Source organism: Caloenas nicobarica, chromosome 1 (assembly GCF_036013445.1).
Source record: "Caloenas nicobarica isolate bCalNic1 chromosome 1, bCalNic1.hap1, whole genome shotgun sequence".
Classification (NCBI taxonomy): Eukaryota; Metazoa; Chordata; class Aves; order Columbiformes; family Columbidae; genus Caloenas; species Caloenas nicobarica.
Window position 1 is genome coordinate 25,726,532 of NC_088245.1, and position 18,928 is coordinate 25,745,459.

Consider the following 18,928-nt stretch of genomic DNA (forward strand, 5'->3'; position numbering starts at 1 on the left):
CAACCTGAGGAAATTCAAAACAAGTTCAAAGTGCCATAATTTGGACGGAGAAATCAGATGGACAGATACAATTGGCCAGAGAGCACCACTGCAGAAAAGGACCAGATTCATAAACTGTGTATGAATTAACAATATAATATGTCAAAAAAATCCTCAAATAACTTTTGAGTTGTTGGCAAAGACTTATTGGGACTGAAAGAGCTGACTTCCCCTCCTTTAGGACTGCAGTTTGAATTTATTCCACATCACAGAGAATTCTAAAGAATGGGGATTATTTCATTATAATCATAACCCTGCAGACATTAAGAGTTGCAACAAAACCTGATTATGAGTGTTATATACAAGGAACCGGAGGTAATATTGCTGCTGCAGTTGGTGTTGGTCATACCACAGCAGTAACACCATTTATCAGTTTTGGAAAACATGGTTTCAGTAGAGGGTCACAAGAAGGCGGTGGATTTTGGAAGACCTTGTACTGAATCTGACTGGGTTGAAGTTAATAATCTTCCTAGCAGCCTACACAGCGCTGTCTTTTAGATTTTTGACCAAAGCAAAATATTTTAGCTATTGCTGAGTGGTGCCTGCACAGTGCCAGCGCCTTCTCTGTGTCTCACTCTGACACCCAGCAAGTGGGCTGGGGTGCACAAGAATCTGGGGGGAGGCACAGCCAGGACAGCTGACCCCAACTGACCAAAGGGATGCCCCATACCATACGACATCATGCTCAGCACATAAGGTGGGGGAAGAAAAAAGAAGGAGGAACGTTTGGAGTGATGCCATTCGTATTCCCAAGTAACCATTACACATTATGGGGCCCTGCTGTCCTGGAGATGGCCGAACTCCTGCCTGCCCAGGGGAAGTACTGAATGAATTCTTTGTTTTGCTTTGCTTGTGTGCACAGCTTCTTCTTCACCTATTAAACTGTCTTTAACTCAGCCCACAAGTTTCTCACTTCTACTCTTCTGATTCTCTCCCCCATCCCAGCGGGGAGGAGTGAGCAAGTGGCTGCGTGGAGCTTAGCTGCTGGCTGGGGTTAAACCACAACACAACAAACCAAATATTTACCCATCCAAAATGAATTGTCTTTTGTATAATAGTCACTGGAGGCAGGGTACAAAGTAAACCTTTTAATTTTCTGCAAAGATTATAAGAAGAAAAGTTTCTAACCACAAGGATGAAGTACTGGAATATGTTACTTTAAGGAGGCTACAGAACCCCTGCCAAGGGAGATCCTGAGATTTACATATAATGCTTTTTTTAAAAGAAATTCCCCTCAGCTCTACTTAAAACATATTTCCAGGAGGCACCTTTGAGTAGCATGGATGTGAATAGAAGATTTTCAGGAAATGGTATTGTTGAGGTAATGGTGCATTAAACTGTATTCAACTACACTTTTGGCGTGTTGTAATCTGATCTGTAAAAAAATGAAATTTGATGGATGCAGGTTTTAGCTTCATGAATGATGGGTCCTCATAGTCTACAGGGAAAAAAAAAGTCAAACTCCTCTGCTCCTGCAGGACAATGAAGTGAGCACAGATTGAACTGAGTTTAGCGAGGATGCACATATTTATGGAAGCAGCAACTTGTGTATAAATCAAACTTTAAAAAATACCAAGAAATATGTTTTACAAAGCAGGCTTCATCCCTGCAATGTAGTCAATTTATAGGAGACAATGGTTTGCCAGTCACAAGTTTAGAGTGGAAGAACTACCAGGTGTCTGAAAGACAGAACCACTGCCTCACTGCCTGGCTTTGGACTCTGGGCTGGATTTTATGTCCCTCAGCATCTCAGAGGGCAGCAGCATCAGGCAGGCTGTGTGACGGGGTTTGGGGATGTGGGAATTCTGCACCTCTGAAGATCTGAGCTTCACTGATAATGTTCCAGGGAAAAATATCCTTTGAAGACTATTTCTGGTTATGGCAGCTCGGCTGTCTCACTTGTGCAAAGATCAGAATGCCACTTGTTGGACTGAATGCTTTCTCTTTGTTAAAGATACAGCCTTTTATAAGTTTTTGATATCACTGTTTCATTTGTAGGGCATGTTTCATACCTAGGTGTGCAGGAATTTTCCCCTTAAAGAAGTAGTTATTGGAGGTATTTTAATTTTTCTTTCGGCATGGCTCTTTATAGTCATGAGCTATCACGAATTTAAACTCAGTACAACAACAGTGAAGAAATGATCGCTCTGGTAAGTGAAGATAGCACAGGAAAAGACAATGAGGTTTCTGATATTTTCTGAATTATTCTGGAAAGCAGCTGTTCACCTGTCCATGTGCAAACCTCTCTCTGTTTCACACAGTGTGCTCCGTGCTACTTGCTGAGATTGACTGTGCTCTGCCATAATGTAGGGTCTGGTCCTGAACTAGACAAATTAGGCTGAAATTTTTTGGCATATTAATTGCAGTGTAATATTATAAGCGTAAAAAAAGCTCCACCCTATGTATGAGGCTGAAATTGTTGGACGCAGTCAATTCATTCACAAAATACTTCATAGGGTTGCTGTACAGCTGCCAGGGAAAGGCTGCAGGAATCCTGGGGACAGTCACTATTCACTCCCCTTGAGGATGATCACGGTTTTGTTTTGGCTCAGCTATCCAATAATTAAGAAGAGGATCTGAAGCACCAAGGGAAGTACCCTTTGTAGAGGAGAGGCTGGTGTGAACTAAGTGGAACCAGTCTAATTGCCAGGGCAGCTCATCTGTCCTTGAGCAGTTTAGCACAGATCGTTTCCCAGTCCGCAAGACTTAATGCAGCCACCTGTGTTCAGCATTTAGAGGGTGAAACAGTCATTTGGAGTCCTGTCTCAGTGCCTCACTCACAAAATCAGGGTAATGTTTGACTATTCTGGATCTCTTTTGCAAGTACTGCAGAGAGATGTTAGGTCTAACTACAAATGGGGAGGCCTAGTGCTTCCACTCTTGTCTGAAAAAAAAAGAATTATTTTAGTACCATTTCCTTACATCAGGAAGGGCCAAGCTGCAATGCTGATTTTCTTGTTAATTCAGAGCAAAATTTTAAAAGTACAAAAATAAATGAGTGTAAGAAGCCAAGAGCTACCAGTTCCTTCCAGAAGAACTCTTTTCAGATTTGGCCAGATGTTTTCCTTTTTCTGCCTGATCTCAGACTCTAAAACTGCCTTGGACCTACTTACTAAGTCAAGCAGCTACCATCTTCCCACTGGAATAATTGCTAGTATGAGGCAGATAACTTTCTCTAAAAGAAGCAAAAGATACCTATCGCAGGCACAAATACAAGAACGAATAAGAGACAGGACAAACCCTTCTCCATTTATATCACATTCAGTCATTAACAATCCCTTCTTCAATCAACAAATTACCCCACAACCACAAGAGAATTTGCAGACCTACAGCAGATAATTTAAAGTGGTGGTTTTTGCTTTGCAGATAACTGGTTGCCTGTAAGACAACAAAAGTTAGTGCACGAAAAACTGCTGCACTATTAAACTATATCCACTTTTTTTTTCCTGTGCAACAAAAGAATGACCAGAATACTGGAAAGAAAAGTAACTGAAGTACATTCAAACATTATATTAGTCTGACTTTAGGAAAAGAGTGCTGCAGTATGTAAGACAGGTGCATGAGATGGATCCTAGTTTATCAGGGAGAGGCTGTCTCAGTCTAGGAATAATTCTCCCCTCAGTTGTACTACAGACCATAACTCTAACAACCTATAGTTTTTATCATGGCACAATCTGTCAACTGAAAGTATGAAAATATGCTGTCAAAATACTTTCTGAGCTACAGTAGAGTTCAAAAGCAAACACGTACTGGATCTCACTGAGATGGAGTTAATGTTCCCCATAGCAGCCCTCATGGTGTTGTGCTTCGCATGGGTAGCTGGCAAGGTGCTGGTAAGACACCAGTGTCTTGGCTACTGCTGAGCGGTGCTGTGCAGTGTCAGGGCTGTCTCTCCAACATTGTCCCCTCACCAGCAGGCTGGGGGCTTGGCGAGATCTTGGCAGGGGACATAGTCTGGACAGTTGACCCAAACCGGCCAAAGGGATATTCCATACCATATGACGTCTGCTCAGCAACAAAAACTAAAGGAAAGTAGGACTGTGAGGACATTAATTATTACATTTGCCTTCTGGAGCAACTGCTATGCATATTGAAGCCCTGCTTCCCAGGAAGTGGCTGGACATCACCTGCTGATGGGAAGTAGAGAAAAAATATTTTGTTTTCCTTTGCTTCCACGCATGGCCTTTATGTTTGCTTTATTAAACTGCCTTTATCTTGATCTACAAATTTTTTCAGTCTCAATTTCTCCCCCTTACCTGTCCTGCTGAGGAGGGTAGCAATAGAGCAGCTTGGTGGGCACCTGGCATCCAGCCAAAGTCAACCCACCACAAAACAAAAGGAAAATATGTAGTCCAGACCAATGGCAAACACATCAGGGCAATTCAAACACTCAAGCCTGTTATTCAACTTCCATGCTTACACACTATGCTTTGCATGAATGTTCCGATTACTCTGGTATGCTCTCCACACACGGGTACTTTCTACATAACAAGCCTCAATGAAACTAAAAGCATCTAGTAATCCAATATGGTATGCTCTATTTGTATGCAAGCTAAGAAGGCTTATACCCCTAGTTGCTCCCAAATGTTGGAATTCTTACTCTATACATATTTTATATACCAGGTAGACTACCACAGTTGAAGCTGCTAGACATGTTTCTCACTTGCACAAGAAAGCATTACGGGACTGATACCTAACCTTCCCTGCGATGGGAGTACTTGGTACCTCTAATCCATCTGTGTGGGTGCTTCCCTACCTGCAGTGAAGGTGGAGAAAGAAACTCTCTGACAGATAAGCCAGTATAAGAGACAATAGAGACAGGCTACTGGAGATGGACTAGGATGAAGAACCAGGTGAAAACTGAAAAGAGAGGATGTGCATATAGGGAGGAAGTGGGTCACAGAGTTGAGATATGCAACGATCAGATTGGAATGAAGAAGCTCACGGGTAGGGCAACTCTATGGTTAAGGAAGTTATTGTCCATATGCTCCATCTGTCACAGGCATCAGAAAATTTGCAATGATGTCCCTGACCTGGTAGCAGGGTTTGGGGCTGAGTATGAGAAGTGGCACTGGGCCATTCGTTGATCAAAGGAAATAAATCAAAACATTACCAAATTTTCGTACTTGCATTCCACTGAGGGAGGAAGACTACACTGCTTCATGTGATTAAGAGGGTGTTCAGCTCTCCAGGCCTCAGAGGAGAGGGAAGAATAGCTCCACCTTGTTCTGTGCCAAGGAAAAACGCTCTGCTTGACACAATTTCAATTGGACAACCCTCACTGCTACGCGATCCAAGTTATTAGAACAGAAACTCTTGGGACTATATCCAGGAAAGAACTTCATATCCCTGTTTTGTGCACCCTGAGGCAAAGTCATGTGGAAAAGTAGCATGCAGTCATGAAACGGAAGGATTTATCATGAGCAAATGAGTCAAATTAAAGTTGAAAAGAGTGCATCTCACAGCTCTGAGTACCTAACTGTGCTGCTTGTGCGCATACATACCCATTCTAGTCGTATATTCACAAGGTCTTCAAGTTCTCTGCTTAATTTGTTTTATTTAAACTTCAGATAACATAAAGAAAAGTAGCAGTTTATATATGTGAGGTAGTTACCACTGTCACCCACAGAGCAGAGTGGCAAAAGAAGGAAAACAAACACATGTAGCGATGAAGAACACACTGGGGACAGGAAAACCTCCTCTTGGCTGGATACAGACTTGTAAAATGGAAAACCAACAGAGTGAATTGAGGCATAATCACCAGGATTCAAAAATTGTCTTACAGAAACTGTTACTAATGCTTCGATTACTTTTGCAGGGAAAAAAAAAAAAAAAAGATTAGTTAGGCCTGAAGTTCTGTTACTCTACTGGGAGAAACTCAGAGGAACACAGGTTACAACTTTCAGACTCATGTCCATGTTGCTGAATAAGCAGATTTTAGGAGGGCTGTGATTGCTCGTTCTGTGATAAAAAGCCGATCTACAGATGCACCCAACAGTGTCCAGAGAAACTGCAGCAGGTGGAGGAACCCAAATAGTGCCCTGCTCCAGCTGCAGTCAGGGACATCGCAGGAGTGGGATCTGCCCACACAACACTCCTCTCTCTTATGCATGTGTACGTGCGCACACACACACACAAAGGAGCACAGAGGCACAAGGTTGGGTGAGGGAATTCCAGTAACCCTGTCAGAGAGACACAAGTCACTGCCCAGGGGGAAACTCAGCCCCAGTGTCCATCAAGATAAGTGAACAGGAGCCCCAAAGCACCTTCTGGACCTGGGCAGGGTGAGGAGCATAGTGCCTAAGGGTTTGGGACCCAACATGGGGTGCAGGGGAAGAGCACTTCCCAATTTTTTATTACAGGTTGTTTAGTGGAGGAACCAAAAGTGGGAAAACAAGGTATCAAGATGTTTTAAAGAGGAACAAGCATGGGAAAACAGAGGAATAAAGGGACAGAAAAGGCTTGTCATGTCTAAGCAGTGGGCCAGTTGCTAGTCCTGGCCAGCCTTGCCCTGCACCTGCTCAGGGCAGTCTGTCCTTTCCTCTCATTAAGCTCCATTTCCATCACTTTTCCTAGCAGCGAGGCTCTCTCGCATGTGTGTGTGTGTGTCTGGGGCTCTAAGAGCAGCCCTGGGTGTGGGACCAGGGCTTGGAGGCTCATGTGTCCGTGTTGGCAGCAGCTGCAGTGGGTGCGTGAGAGCATGTGTGAACACTGGCAAGTGGATGAAGCTGCAGGTCCTGGTAACATTTGTATGGGCACTGAGTGTGTCTGTGTGTGCTGGTCTCTGCGGCAGCTGTGTGGGTGTATGTGTGGTTTGCAGGTGTGTGTGCGGGGTACCGGTGTGTGCGTGGCGTACAGGTGTGTGCCTGTGCTGGCTGGACGCGGGAGCAGGGAGCTGTGGTGGCCTCACCTCTGTCAGGCTGATAGATTTGGCAATCCCTAACTTGGAGGCAGGTGTCCATAGGAGACACAAAAAAACCAAGAGGTATTGAAACATCTTCCCCACTAGACTATGACCCAGCCTGCTGATCCTGCTGGTCTCACAAGGAAGAGTACGGGTGTTTAGAGAGGCACATGCAGCAAATGGAAGAAGCCAGAGGCTTGAGAAGAAAAGATTCAATGGGAAAATAGCACCTGGGGAGGAGGAGCTGTGGCCAAGGAAACCAAACTGCCAGTCTGAGTACACTTTCCATGCTGCCCTTTAGCCCAACCTTCCTACCGCTCCTTTGCAACAGGACTGAAAACATGGGGAGGCTGAGCTGAGAAGCCCTCTGAATGACGACACTAATGAGAATTCATCACTGAGTTTAAAGGGCAGAAACTGAGCTAGAGTTGAGAAAACAGCCTCTTCTGTGGGTACAGAGGAGCCTCAGGATAAGCAGCTAAGGTGTGAGATGGGTATATTTGTCTTAATGTCCTATCTCATTCTAGTTACAGTGAATTAGAATTACAATTGCAGTGTTCAAAGTACAGTGTTTGATCACCGTTGCAAGAAACAAAGTCATTTCAAAGTCTGAATGGCAGCCTTTTATCACTGCATTTACAGCACTTGGGCATCCTATGCCAACACTATTTAATATGCCAGATTCCTTAATACCCGAGAGGCAGGAAACAATCTGAATACTGAAAAATAGAAGCTTGGGAATAGACACAATGGCTAAACTAAACAGTGTCAGGACACGGCCTCAACCACTGGCCTGCAACCATCCTCTGTGTTTGTTTTCTTCTCCCTGGGTGGCCATGCAATGCCCCAGGAGACAGCTGAAGCCAGTGACAGTTCCTAGAGCTTCGTGAAGCGCAAGCCACCCTCAGTCAGGGGAAAAGAGTTTAGATACATGGACATGAGCCATATGGCATAGTTTGTCCTCAGGACTAGGGAACTGACCTATTTTATTTATGAGTCTGACAAAACCACAGAAGACAGTGATGCAGTAGTCATGTAAGGGAGATTTCCAGCTGTACCCCACAAATACTGTGTTATCTGCAGAACCCTACATTGCCTTTCAACTCAACCCACCTGGCATGCCACAGGGTAGGGAAAGCTGGTGATACGGACTATCATGTAGAGCATTCTTGGAACATGGACTCTAAAGCAGAAGCTAAAATCATCTCTCCAAACATTTTAAAGAAATATATGGTCAGACCTCTCAGTTTTGAAGGTCAACAGAAACCCCCACATTGTTTGATCAGCAAAATATGTGTACTGTAATGTCTGGGATGCAAATCAGATGTGTCGTGGTGCTGGGTAGAGAGGAAAAAACCTGTTGCTCTCTCCTACCTCACACACCATCCTGTCATAAAGAGGGCAGCCTAACTGGTCTACAGTTACCTTCTGTGTACTTTCGTGAGTACTTTTTTCTTTCTATTCTTAGAGCTTTCTCCAAGGGTCCTCTAACCTTTTTTTTCTAAAGCTGTAGCACTTCATTCCAAGTAAAAATGGGGTTAACATGTGCCAAACTGTATGTATTTAAAGTCCATGTCTTCAGCCCTACTCAGAAAATTACCTCAATTATTTTTTGTTGAAGACTGACTTCTGGAAAGGTCCCAGTGATACTTAGCCTCACTGTGGCTGTGAAATCCAGAGTGAGGGCTTTTATATTTTTTTGAGACAGAGTTGCTGAAGCCAGATGGAAAAAAAAATAAATAAATTAAATTCCTCATTCCTATTTAGACAAATACTTTACTTCTTGATCTGGTCCAAAATAGCTAAGTCTTGTTCTTAGTTTATCAGCCTGTTTAACAAAGTACTTCAATATGTTGACAGGTTTTGTATTTAATCTCTTGGGGAAGAAAAATTAAAAAAAAAAGAAAGAAAGAAAGAAAAAAATAATTGTAGCAAACAGTGTCTTTCTTCCAAATAAAGAAAAAATGGTTTTGTCTTTTACCATTTTACGCTAAAAGTCCTTTTGCAAAAAATTGATCAATAGAGCTGTATTCTGTCAGATCTAACACAACCGTGATTCTGCCAGATTCTTCTTGCATTTACATAATGCAAAAAACCCCATAGTATATTCTACGTTCATACACACTTGTAGTAGTTGCTATAAATTAAAAATGAAACTCATTTTTATAGCTAAATATTTATTTTGGAAAGGATTACCACAAATGCCAGAAACAAAGTCATTACAACAATGAGCTTGTTATAGAAACATTTTATGCCTTGAATCATTTGTTTCAAACTTTCCAAAATGCATACCACTCAGCTCTTCTGTCCTTCCCGCATTCAAGGTCTGAATATATTTTACCTACATGAGGCATCCTCAAGGGAATATGTTTAGACTATATTTTTTTATTCTTGTTACCAGTTAAGGTTGCTCATCTCCATTTCAAATCCTTTCTTACTTCTTAGTCCAAATCCATTCCATATTTTGTCTTTCTGTTGTTAAAAACAGACATTGTTTTTTAAGGAAACATGGCTGCCAGAAATGACAGAAATTATATATATATATATATTTATATATTATTTCTAATCAAAGAGAAGGTGCCACTTCTGTACATTTTTTTTTTTTAGAAATCTGAAAGGTCTCGTGACCGACTTGAAACTGAGGGATAGTTTTGATTTCTGAGTACGTCAGAGAATCTTCCTTTCTCTTCAACATCCATGCTAACTAGGGTTACCTCCAAATGGACAACCTCAGCAGGCAAATAAAAGAATATTCAATATTACATTGAAAAGTCAAGATTGAGGGATTATAATGAACATCAGAAGGGTAGAAAAATCAGTGTCCTCATGAAGGCAAGGTTCCCATTTGATGTAAAATAAGCCAGTGCAAAAACAATACAGTGTGTGAAATTTTCAGAGATATGTTCTAACCCGTGGGTGGCTCCTGCACTTTTGATGTCTGGGGCATTTTTGGGATGCAACAGTCAGAAGAGCTGTCAGCTGAAAGTGGATGCAGCTGGAGAAAGTTGGAATCTGAACCTAGGAATGGAGTGGGATGGCTGGAAATTACAATGAAGGCCCACACAGTGGATTAGCTTTTTGCTGTCTGAACCAAAATCACAGTAGCTAAAAAAAAAAAAAAAAAAGAAAAAAAGGTTTGGTTTCAGCGGTATGTAACGCCTCTACGTAAAATGGGAGCACAATGATGAAAGACAGCACACTTCTCATCACAGCTGACCAGGGCGCAGAGCCAGGGAGTGCATCAGAAAGGGTGCAGAGCTCCTAGCAGCCAGAACAGCGGGCAGCACCAACGCGGCAGCGCCTTCGACAGAGCGCTCTGGAGGGTCTGCCGCTGGCTTCTGGCCAGCCTTACTGCCATTCTCCCAGCATCTGTATTATTAGACAATCATCTGACATTTAAGAACAGACATATATATTTATAAACCAGAGTCTCTGCTTGAACCCTATCAGAGCCAGGACTCATTTCTTACAGGGAAGCATTTTAAAAATACTTGAATAAGCAATTACCTGCTGTTGACTTTTTATCCCCTAGGCTACATTTACAAAATATTACCTCGAACCCTTATATAAGATTTGCATGTTTCTAGCATACTATAAAGCTCACGCACTTACACCTTAATCCCTTGTATTTATTTAATTTCAGTGGATGCGCACACTGTTGCTTTCCTTTGGCCAACGTGTATCTGCCTGGACACTGGTGTTTTTCACATTCTATTCACATGACATAATTTATTCCAGCAAAGTTTTAATTTTAGCTCATTGTGTAATCAGCGTGTAACATTTTCATTATTGTAAGTTCTAAGTCAGCCCAATAAATACCACTCTCCACTGGACTGCATGTTCTGTTTATATGACTAAAAAGAACATTGGAAGAAAGGTATGTTTGGTAACTTTATGACTAAATGCTATATTTTGGTTTTAACGTGACAAAGTTCAATGTCCTTATGCTTTTGTTATGAACAAATAAAGAATTTATTTCCTCAAGCAAAAGAGTCCATTTGAAACAGGGTTTTTAGTACAATTCTACAGACGGTTTATTTTAGTGATAGAAAGAAACAGTCTCTGTGATCTTCTGCTAGAAAACCATAAATGTGTTCTGCTAATAATTAGGAAAGAGAATACATATTGTTCAGAAAACTATACAATGCATTTAGATTATCTAACAAGAAACCACAGCATCCCATCAGAGAGCAGCGTTTATTTTAGTTTGTCAGAAACTGCTGTATTTTGTACTGAAACCAATGATGTCTGCAGCATGAGATTAGGCATCCACTTTCAACTGTATGGCAAATACCCAGGCTTAATTTCTAGAAGCAAAATTAAAATGTGATCAAGACAGTGTATGTTTCTGGTACACATTTTCTTCCTAAAACTACATGAACTTTCATTTTAAGGAAGCAGAAAAAATCTAATGAACACTAAGTGTGCTTGTAAATCTGTATGCTCCAAGGATCACATTTCTACCTATTTATCTTGTTTAAGAAGTTCCTTACTCAACCACATACAAAAGGAATGCTTCTGAAACGTATATTTTACTTGTCAAAACTTTGCACAGGCTTCACATGACACACATTTTGCATTAGGAAACCAACTAGTTTTGCATACTGTCAGCTATATATTTGTATCAACAGCCAAAATGATTTTTGGAAGAGAATCTTTATCTGCTAGATTTGAAGATATACATGTATTTGTATGGTAATCCACCAAATACTTCTGTAGCTATCCTCACCATTGTTATTTTGCACAATATTTTAAATTACTTACTTATGACAGAACGATCTTGTGCTTTTGCTGGCATGCTAGGATCTCCAGTCCTGCTTATTTAACCTTACCTCCACAGGGTTGTTTACACTTTCAGAACCTGATTTCAATTTACTTTAATTTTCTCAGAGACTTTTGTATTTATAAAAGCTGAGCATCTAGTGACCTCTCTATTCCTGACATTTCCTTTACTCTCCACTATGAAAAAGAACAAAAACTCCAGTGTCCCATTTCTGTTCCAAAAAAACTAAACTGCTTCCTTCAGTGGGTTGGTCTTTGTAATTGAAAATGGCAACCAGATGTTTACAGAACACACCAGCAATTTTCCTTGAGGCTTTTACTCTTTGTAATTGTTTGCTAAAGTTAGTTGGGCTTCATGGAAACTTGTCTGAGGCTGTAACAAACAGCAAGTAGAGTTTCCTCCTAACTTTACTCTGAACAATTAAAAATAAAAAATGAAATAAAATTAAAGCTAGAACTAATGCTACCTACTCCTGCTAATGTATTTCAAACTCCGTAGAAAACCACTCACTAAGGGAGAAGATTTAGATCTTCTCTTAGCACTGATTTTTACATGCCATTCCATGAAAACATCCCTTTTTCAGATTATGTTATTTGCTTTCTATGTCCTCAAACTTCAGCTGGCTATACACCACTGACATTGTGCTCCCTTCCCTTTTCCCTGCTCCTGTCAGGAATATTTTCTCATAGATTTGGATTTTTTTTTAATTATATTTTGCATTTTAAGAAGATGCTGTAAACTACATATTGTTCAGTTAAAGCCCTGAGTCAACACAGCTCATTTGTACCTGAAATCTCTCCACCTGCTTTAGAAATCACTATGTTTTCCCTTTTTAGTTTCTCTCTAGTTTCTATCTGCCTCATTTTCTCAAGGCTGGTCATAGACTTCAAGAAATCTGTAAGTCCATCTTGCTACCCCACAAGGGGACAAAATACACCAAATAAAATCTCTTTATCTAATATTTCAAGACCTCTGAGATTGAGTGCTCCACAGCTCCAGGGGATACATTTTATTACTTCATTAGCCTTGCCCCCAAAACATCTTTCCTAATATCTAAACAAACTTGGTTGCTGTAGTACTTCATGTCCTATTTACCATAGGAATGAAGAACAGATTGTTCTTCTTTCCTCGGGAGCAGACTTTTAAAATATTTTACATTGACAAATACCTCTGTTCCCCAAGTCATACCAGTCTTCACACTCACTGAAGAAAGAGCATCACTGTGTCCTCCTGTCTCTATCACCTCCTCTAATTCTGACTACTTTTGCTGACATAGTATGCCTTGGAAAATGAAAAACAAATGTCTGACAGTCACCAGACATGGCCCTGGGGGCCTCTGAAACCCGTGGCTGTACTTTATTCTCCCGACTAATTAGCAGCCCTGAGGAAACTATTACTGGCTGCACTTATGAAGTAGCACTTCTGTAAGTTCCTACCTTACTGGTGGCCAGATGTCAGCAATTAAGCTGATTCTTTTGCTGATTTAGCCTCTGGTCAAAAGTATGAATAGTGAGGAATACTAGAGGTGATACAATATACTAAAGGAATAGCATAAAGATATACAGCAAGTAGTGTGCATTTCATCCTAGTTCTGACAGTGACTCATATGGTTTTTATCCTAGTTTCTCCATCTCTAACTCTGGCGTGGCAACATTTCTCTGCCTCCTAGTCCTACAGTGAACAGAAGTGAACAGAGACTGACATTTTCATCCCATGGAAAATGTAGATTTCCTTTAAAGAACAATTTTGCCAAAGGACATCCAGCAACCCAAAATGAAAAATTGACAAAGACTGACTTGGAAAATTGCTTTTTGGGAGAATCAAAGCGAAATTTTCTTTTATTTGTCCCCAGCTGCTTCTTCAGTCATGGACCATCCAGTCAGAGACAGAAACCTGCAAGTGGCATCACTCCATGTCTGCTGAATACCTGTGCTTGCTGCTGAGGCTGATGCTTCCTGACATTCCCCAAGCAGCAGCTTTTACAGGGAGAAACCACTGGGTACAAGGAAGCAACAAAACCCCCTGTAGAGAGCCAAAGAGGGACGCAGCAGAGGCCATATCTGCCGTAACAATACAACAATTCTCAAATCAACATTTTACAGAAAAATTAGTTACATCTGAATATATTCAGGTTGCCTTAACAATGAGACGTTATTCACTCCTTGCCCTAATAGGTAAGTAATGCCATGAGATGCCACCTTAAATGCCAGACAGATCTCTTGACCCAGCACACAAAGAGAAGGGCCAAGATTTGCTCCCACGGGTCTGTTGCCTCACTCATCCCTTCCTGTTATTGGAGCAGCTCCACCCAAGCACCGCTCCCACATCTGCAAAAAGCCAGATCATCCTCATAGTTTGTTGCTGGAACCAGGGCTTAATTTACACAGCCAAGTGCTTAAACACAGCATGCTCCGAAAATGGCAGAAAAAAGAACAAAATTCAGTGCATATTGAGAAAGTCAGCAGAGGAAATAACTTCAGATCTAATGTTCTTTGCAATATATATATATATCTTATATATATGCTGTGGAACAATAAACCACAAAAAACCCTCAAATCAATATATGTACTCTAATGATCTTTCAATGGCATGGTTAAAATTTCATCTTCAGTGGATGTCACTCAAACTGCAAACAGAAGCCATAGGAAATTTTAAATGCTTAAATATAGTACTATAAAAGTAGGAAATGCTCGTGCAAAATCAATACTATGAAAATGGTTTATGATTCTTTTTTTAAAGTCACCCATTGCAATTGCACAAACTTCCACCAGATTATTAAAATTAACATTCTAAGGCAGCAGGGAGCATATAATGTTACATTGTACTCGGTTTGCCAGCAGCCGGAATAGATGTGCTTTTTTCCATGGCCAAACTGACTGGCTGTCATTAAAGTTATGCAGAATGTTTTCTATTCCAAAAGCTAGCGGTAACAACCGAATTCTGCTTGTTATTGCAGAATGAATTAAAACTGGCTGGTCAGATTTGTAGCATACAACTGTACATGTTTTTCAGAGCCTGCAGTTTTCTGAGATTTGTGTAACTATTAGCAAAGGTGAAGAATTGAGAAATGCCTGTTAAGGGAGGGTCACCATTGACTAATGAGGCAGGCACACTGAGCAAAGGACAGAAAAACTGATGGCTCCAAAAATAAAGATAGAAGCGGTTTATTTCTCTTAGAAAATAAGGAATTCAGGAAAGGTTCAGGCAGCAGACAGCAACTAGGGAACACCATTTTTGGAGGGCAGAAATGCATTTTAGTGCAACAAATTTCCGAGATAAAACTTTCCTGTTAAAATGTTGGCAGGGCATCACAGAGCCAGAGGGACACACAGGTCCTGTTAATCTTTGCTATGGCCCCAGAGGTGAGAGCTGCTTGGACTGGAAGGACAGGGGAGAGGGCAGAAGACCCTGAAAAATATTTGGAAAGTTCTTCTCTGGGAGGACCTAAGGGTGCTCTGAAGCCAGGCAGCTCACCCCACTCACCTCTGGCAGAACAGCGCAGCTCTGAGCTGGGCTGAGGGAAGGAAGGTCTGCGGCTTGTGCGGCTCACCACAGAAAAGCTCCCAGGAGAAAGCCCAGATGTGTGGGGCTTTCTCTCACCTCCTTCTGACCCTTTTATTATTTTCTGTGAAGCAGTGTGACATTGGTTTCAAACATGACCACAGGCTACAGCAAAGGCAGAACATGTCACAGAGGCTATGTCTCTATGAGCAGAGTCTTGCATTTAAAAAAAAAAAAAAAAAAGGAGTAGGAAGGGACAACACACCAAGTACACCTTCTTCTGCCTAGCTGGCAAACAAAACGAGTGTGCAATTTATAGATGTGCTGGCCAATACAACATGATGTCTTTCTCCTCAGCTGTCATCCAACTTCATTTGAACTGAATCCACGATGGACTTACCACAGATACTGGAGATACTGACCGTGCTTAAACAGATCTACCTCAGCAGCAGCTATATGCCCAAGGTGGCAATCCCAGCTCCCCACAAAACCTGACCATCCCATCGTATTCTACTAACACAGTACCACCTTTCCATCTCCATCCCAGCAGCCAACTAAAAGATGTGTTAAACCTTACAGCAAAACTGGCTCCTTTAGGACTGCCGCAAAAGCAAGACTCAAATAGCTCAGAGCAGGCACAGATATCATCAGTTCTGTCTTTTCCCCCCATGTGGGTTTAATTGCTAAGGAATGGTGAAAGCACAGCTACCTTTTGTTCAAGTAAAGCTGCTTGAGAATTTACTGACAAAGCTATTTTTCAGTGAAAAATTAGGGGTTTAAATAATTTATGTTTTGCTGCAGAACACATCTGTATGGATTTTTCATAGGAAACCCATAAACCACAGTCTCTTTGCCATGAAAAAAAAATGTATCCTTTCTCTTTTTAGCCAACTATCTTCCAGTTACCAAAACTCAAAATGTTTTAGTTGGTCTGTAAGAAGTGAAAGGTTTCCACTGAAGAAAACTATTCTCCTGATGTTTCTCTTTGATGTCAATGAACTCAACATGGTGCTACAGCCCAGGTGTGGAGCATCTCTCTGGAAAGTCGGTGTGTAGACCTGTCACATTTGGGCTTCAAATGGGAGCAGAACTGGTCCCAAAATTAATAGCGGACCAGCACAAAAAAGTTAGGAATGTTTTGTGGTGAATTTTTTTCCATATATGACTCCAGCTAGAGTCCTGGCTCTCAGCCATTCTAAACAAAAAATCCTTTCAAAATTAGAGTGAACTTTGAAAGATACATGAGTAAGACAGACTGCACAAAAATAAAAGCACCAGATAGAGCTGCTAAATCATAATAAGTAAGAAGGAATGACTCTTTTTATAGATTTTTCACAACACTCATGATCTATGTTTCTCAGTCCATTATATCTGTTTAATAGAGGCTTCAAGGAGCATATTTTTTAATAATTTATAACACTTCTATCAGGAAAATATTATGACAAACCATAGCTCAAAATACCCTTCTCCAAAATAAGGAGTACTATCCCATCCAGAACAGTAAACTCCATCAGCTACTGACAAAGAAAAACAACTTTTAGCATAACTTGTGTAGTTCTAAGAAAAGATCATTGGTTTACTATGCGTACTTGCTCTTTTACTTACTTCTTGGTTTTAAAACATAACCTTAAAGCTAGGTGCTTACATAATCCAGGGAATAGTTAAAGGCAGACTTATGTTGCCATGGAGTGGAATTAGTAGAGTCTTACTCTTTACCTTAAATTGGAAAGCATTTGACTTTTTTACATACTTCAACATCTGCTGGAAGCTATAGGATGTTCCTGGAAAATTTTTAAAACCTTTTCATTTTTTTTTTTCATTCCTGGGAAAATACTATGGGAAGTACTGGTGCTATCTTGTAAAATATGAATACCCACAGTTAAGTTTGTCTCTGCAGAGGCAGTGTTTGGAGGGTAAAAACCTGTATTGGAGAACTTCAACCTGAGCTGATCACTGTAGCAAAATCTAGTACAGTCATTTTTTTTCTGTCATAACTGATTTTTGGGTACCCACTTCCTTGGCCATTTGAAACAAAAGTATTTCACAGAGATGATGCACATGGTCCCCAGAGATGCCATCTTTTCTCTGCAGCACATTTGACATTAGCAAAGCCTCCAGACACAATGTGTCATGTCACTCTGAGATGGAAAGTACTCAAGGCAAGAAGTGGCTGAAAGGTGCCTATGAAACCAGATTAAAATAAAGGAGTGGGGTGAAGACAGTTTACCAGTTCTTGGTACAGCCTGCCAAGAAAAGTGCATGTACCTAATTTTCAAGAAAGTTTCTTAAAGAAACTTGAAATTACTGGTGGAATTTTGAGCAGCCTCCAGCATGCTAAGTTATTATGTTTTTCATCTATGAAACTACTCTGATTGGTTAAAGAACAAAGCAAAACTGAGCTCTCTCGTAAAGCCAGGCATGTATTGCAAGCCTGAATGATGCAAGCAGCAATCCCTTTAGCATGAGAAGTGACCAACCATACCATTTTTCTACTGACAGAATGGTGGCCTGTGTACTTTTTTCAGTCTTCCAGTTCCAAAATTGACTTCCAACGGAAGATCAAATTGAGATCATGGTTTCAGTTCATGCCTCTAAGGTCTTAAACATGATCAGCTCCTCTATCAGGCACAGTACAACTGCAACACAAAGCTAGTCTCTTGTGCAAGAGATCAAGCTGTTTCCTCAGCAGCCTGCTTTAGCTGTGGATAAAATTTCAACAGGAACTAAGAACCAGGAGTAATTTACCCCAGCTCTGCAGCAAGCGCAAAATGTACTTCTTCTGCATCATCTTCTTTAACAAGCTTACAGAACAATCAAAGCATTACTGGAGGAAGGAGCATACAGCTTTTCTTTAAGAGAAAAAATGAGAAAGAACCAAATGTAGCAGGTTTGTGTTTTGGTACTAAATGCTCTACTGAAAACCACTCAGTTATATGGAGGAAGTTGTTATGAGAAGTCATCAGGAAACACACTGATGTGATTTGGTTGTCAAGACTATAATGAATCACCTTGCTGCATTTTTTTTACAGAGGGATATATCTAATGGAAGAATCATCTAATTGTGGAAAATTAACTGCACAATTGAGAAGGGCTAAAATTTGGCTTCTATCCTTACTTGCACCAAGAGTTTATAAGTTTTACCTCTGTGGAAGAATGCTGGATCAATAGCTAATATTTAGTAACTACTGAATTAACTAAAGCCAATTACTCTTACTGTGATAAGGGCCCTCATGCCTGGGATCTTCCACCAGTCTCCTGTCTTCAAGGACAGTGACTGTATATCCATGTTTTGTGAGGATGCGCTGGCAGAGCTGGCGGTCAGTCTCTCGGTGGGCAGGAGGTGCGTACAGAACTGCTTTTCTTGTACGGCTTCCGAAGTACTGGAGAATGGAGTCGTCGATCTGCAGCAAACACAATGAAAAGACCATGGTCGTACAATAGGACACTCCTCAGCAGTCTAACATATAGTTGTTATTTTTCACCAAAAAAGATACTAGTAACTTACTGTGACAATCTAGGAAATATTTCTGGTATAATTAAGAATTCTTTTTATATCAGGGACTTCTGACCACATATTCCATTTTGTCTGCCTCTCTGTTTTTTCTACCTTCATTTTGGACTGATATTGCAAGGGTTTGAAAGCTCAGGGTAGCAATGGAGGGTCTTTAAGCTGTGGTCTTCCCTTCATGGAAACACCTTTA

The 18,928-nt window shown here is 40.9% G+C and overlaps 1 protein-coding gene across 3 annotated transcripts in view; it reads right to left on the reverse strand.

Annotated features, from left to right (window-relative positions):
* Positions 1 to 18,928, reverse strand: part of CPED1 (cadherin like and PC-esterase domain containing 1) — a 151,334-nt gene that overhangs the window by 120,441 nt on the left and 11,965 nt on the right. For 2 of the 3 annotated variants that reach the window (XM_065632070.1, XM_065632061.1), the window contains one exon: positions 18,436 to 18,628. In XM_065632070.1, coding sequence (XP_065488142.1) covers positions 18,436 to 18,628 — 193 coding nt within the window. The remainder of the gene's footprint in view (positions 1 to 18,435; positions 18,629 to 18,928) is intronic. The other variant, XM_065632078.1, reaches the window with a different exon arrangement.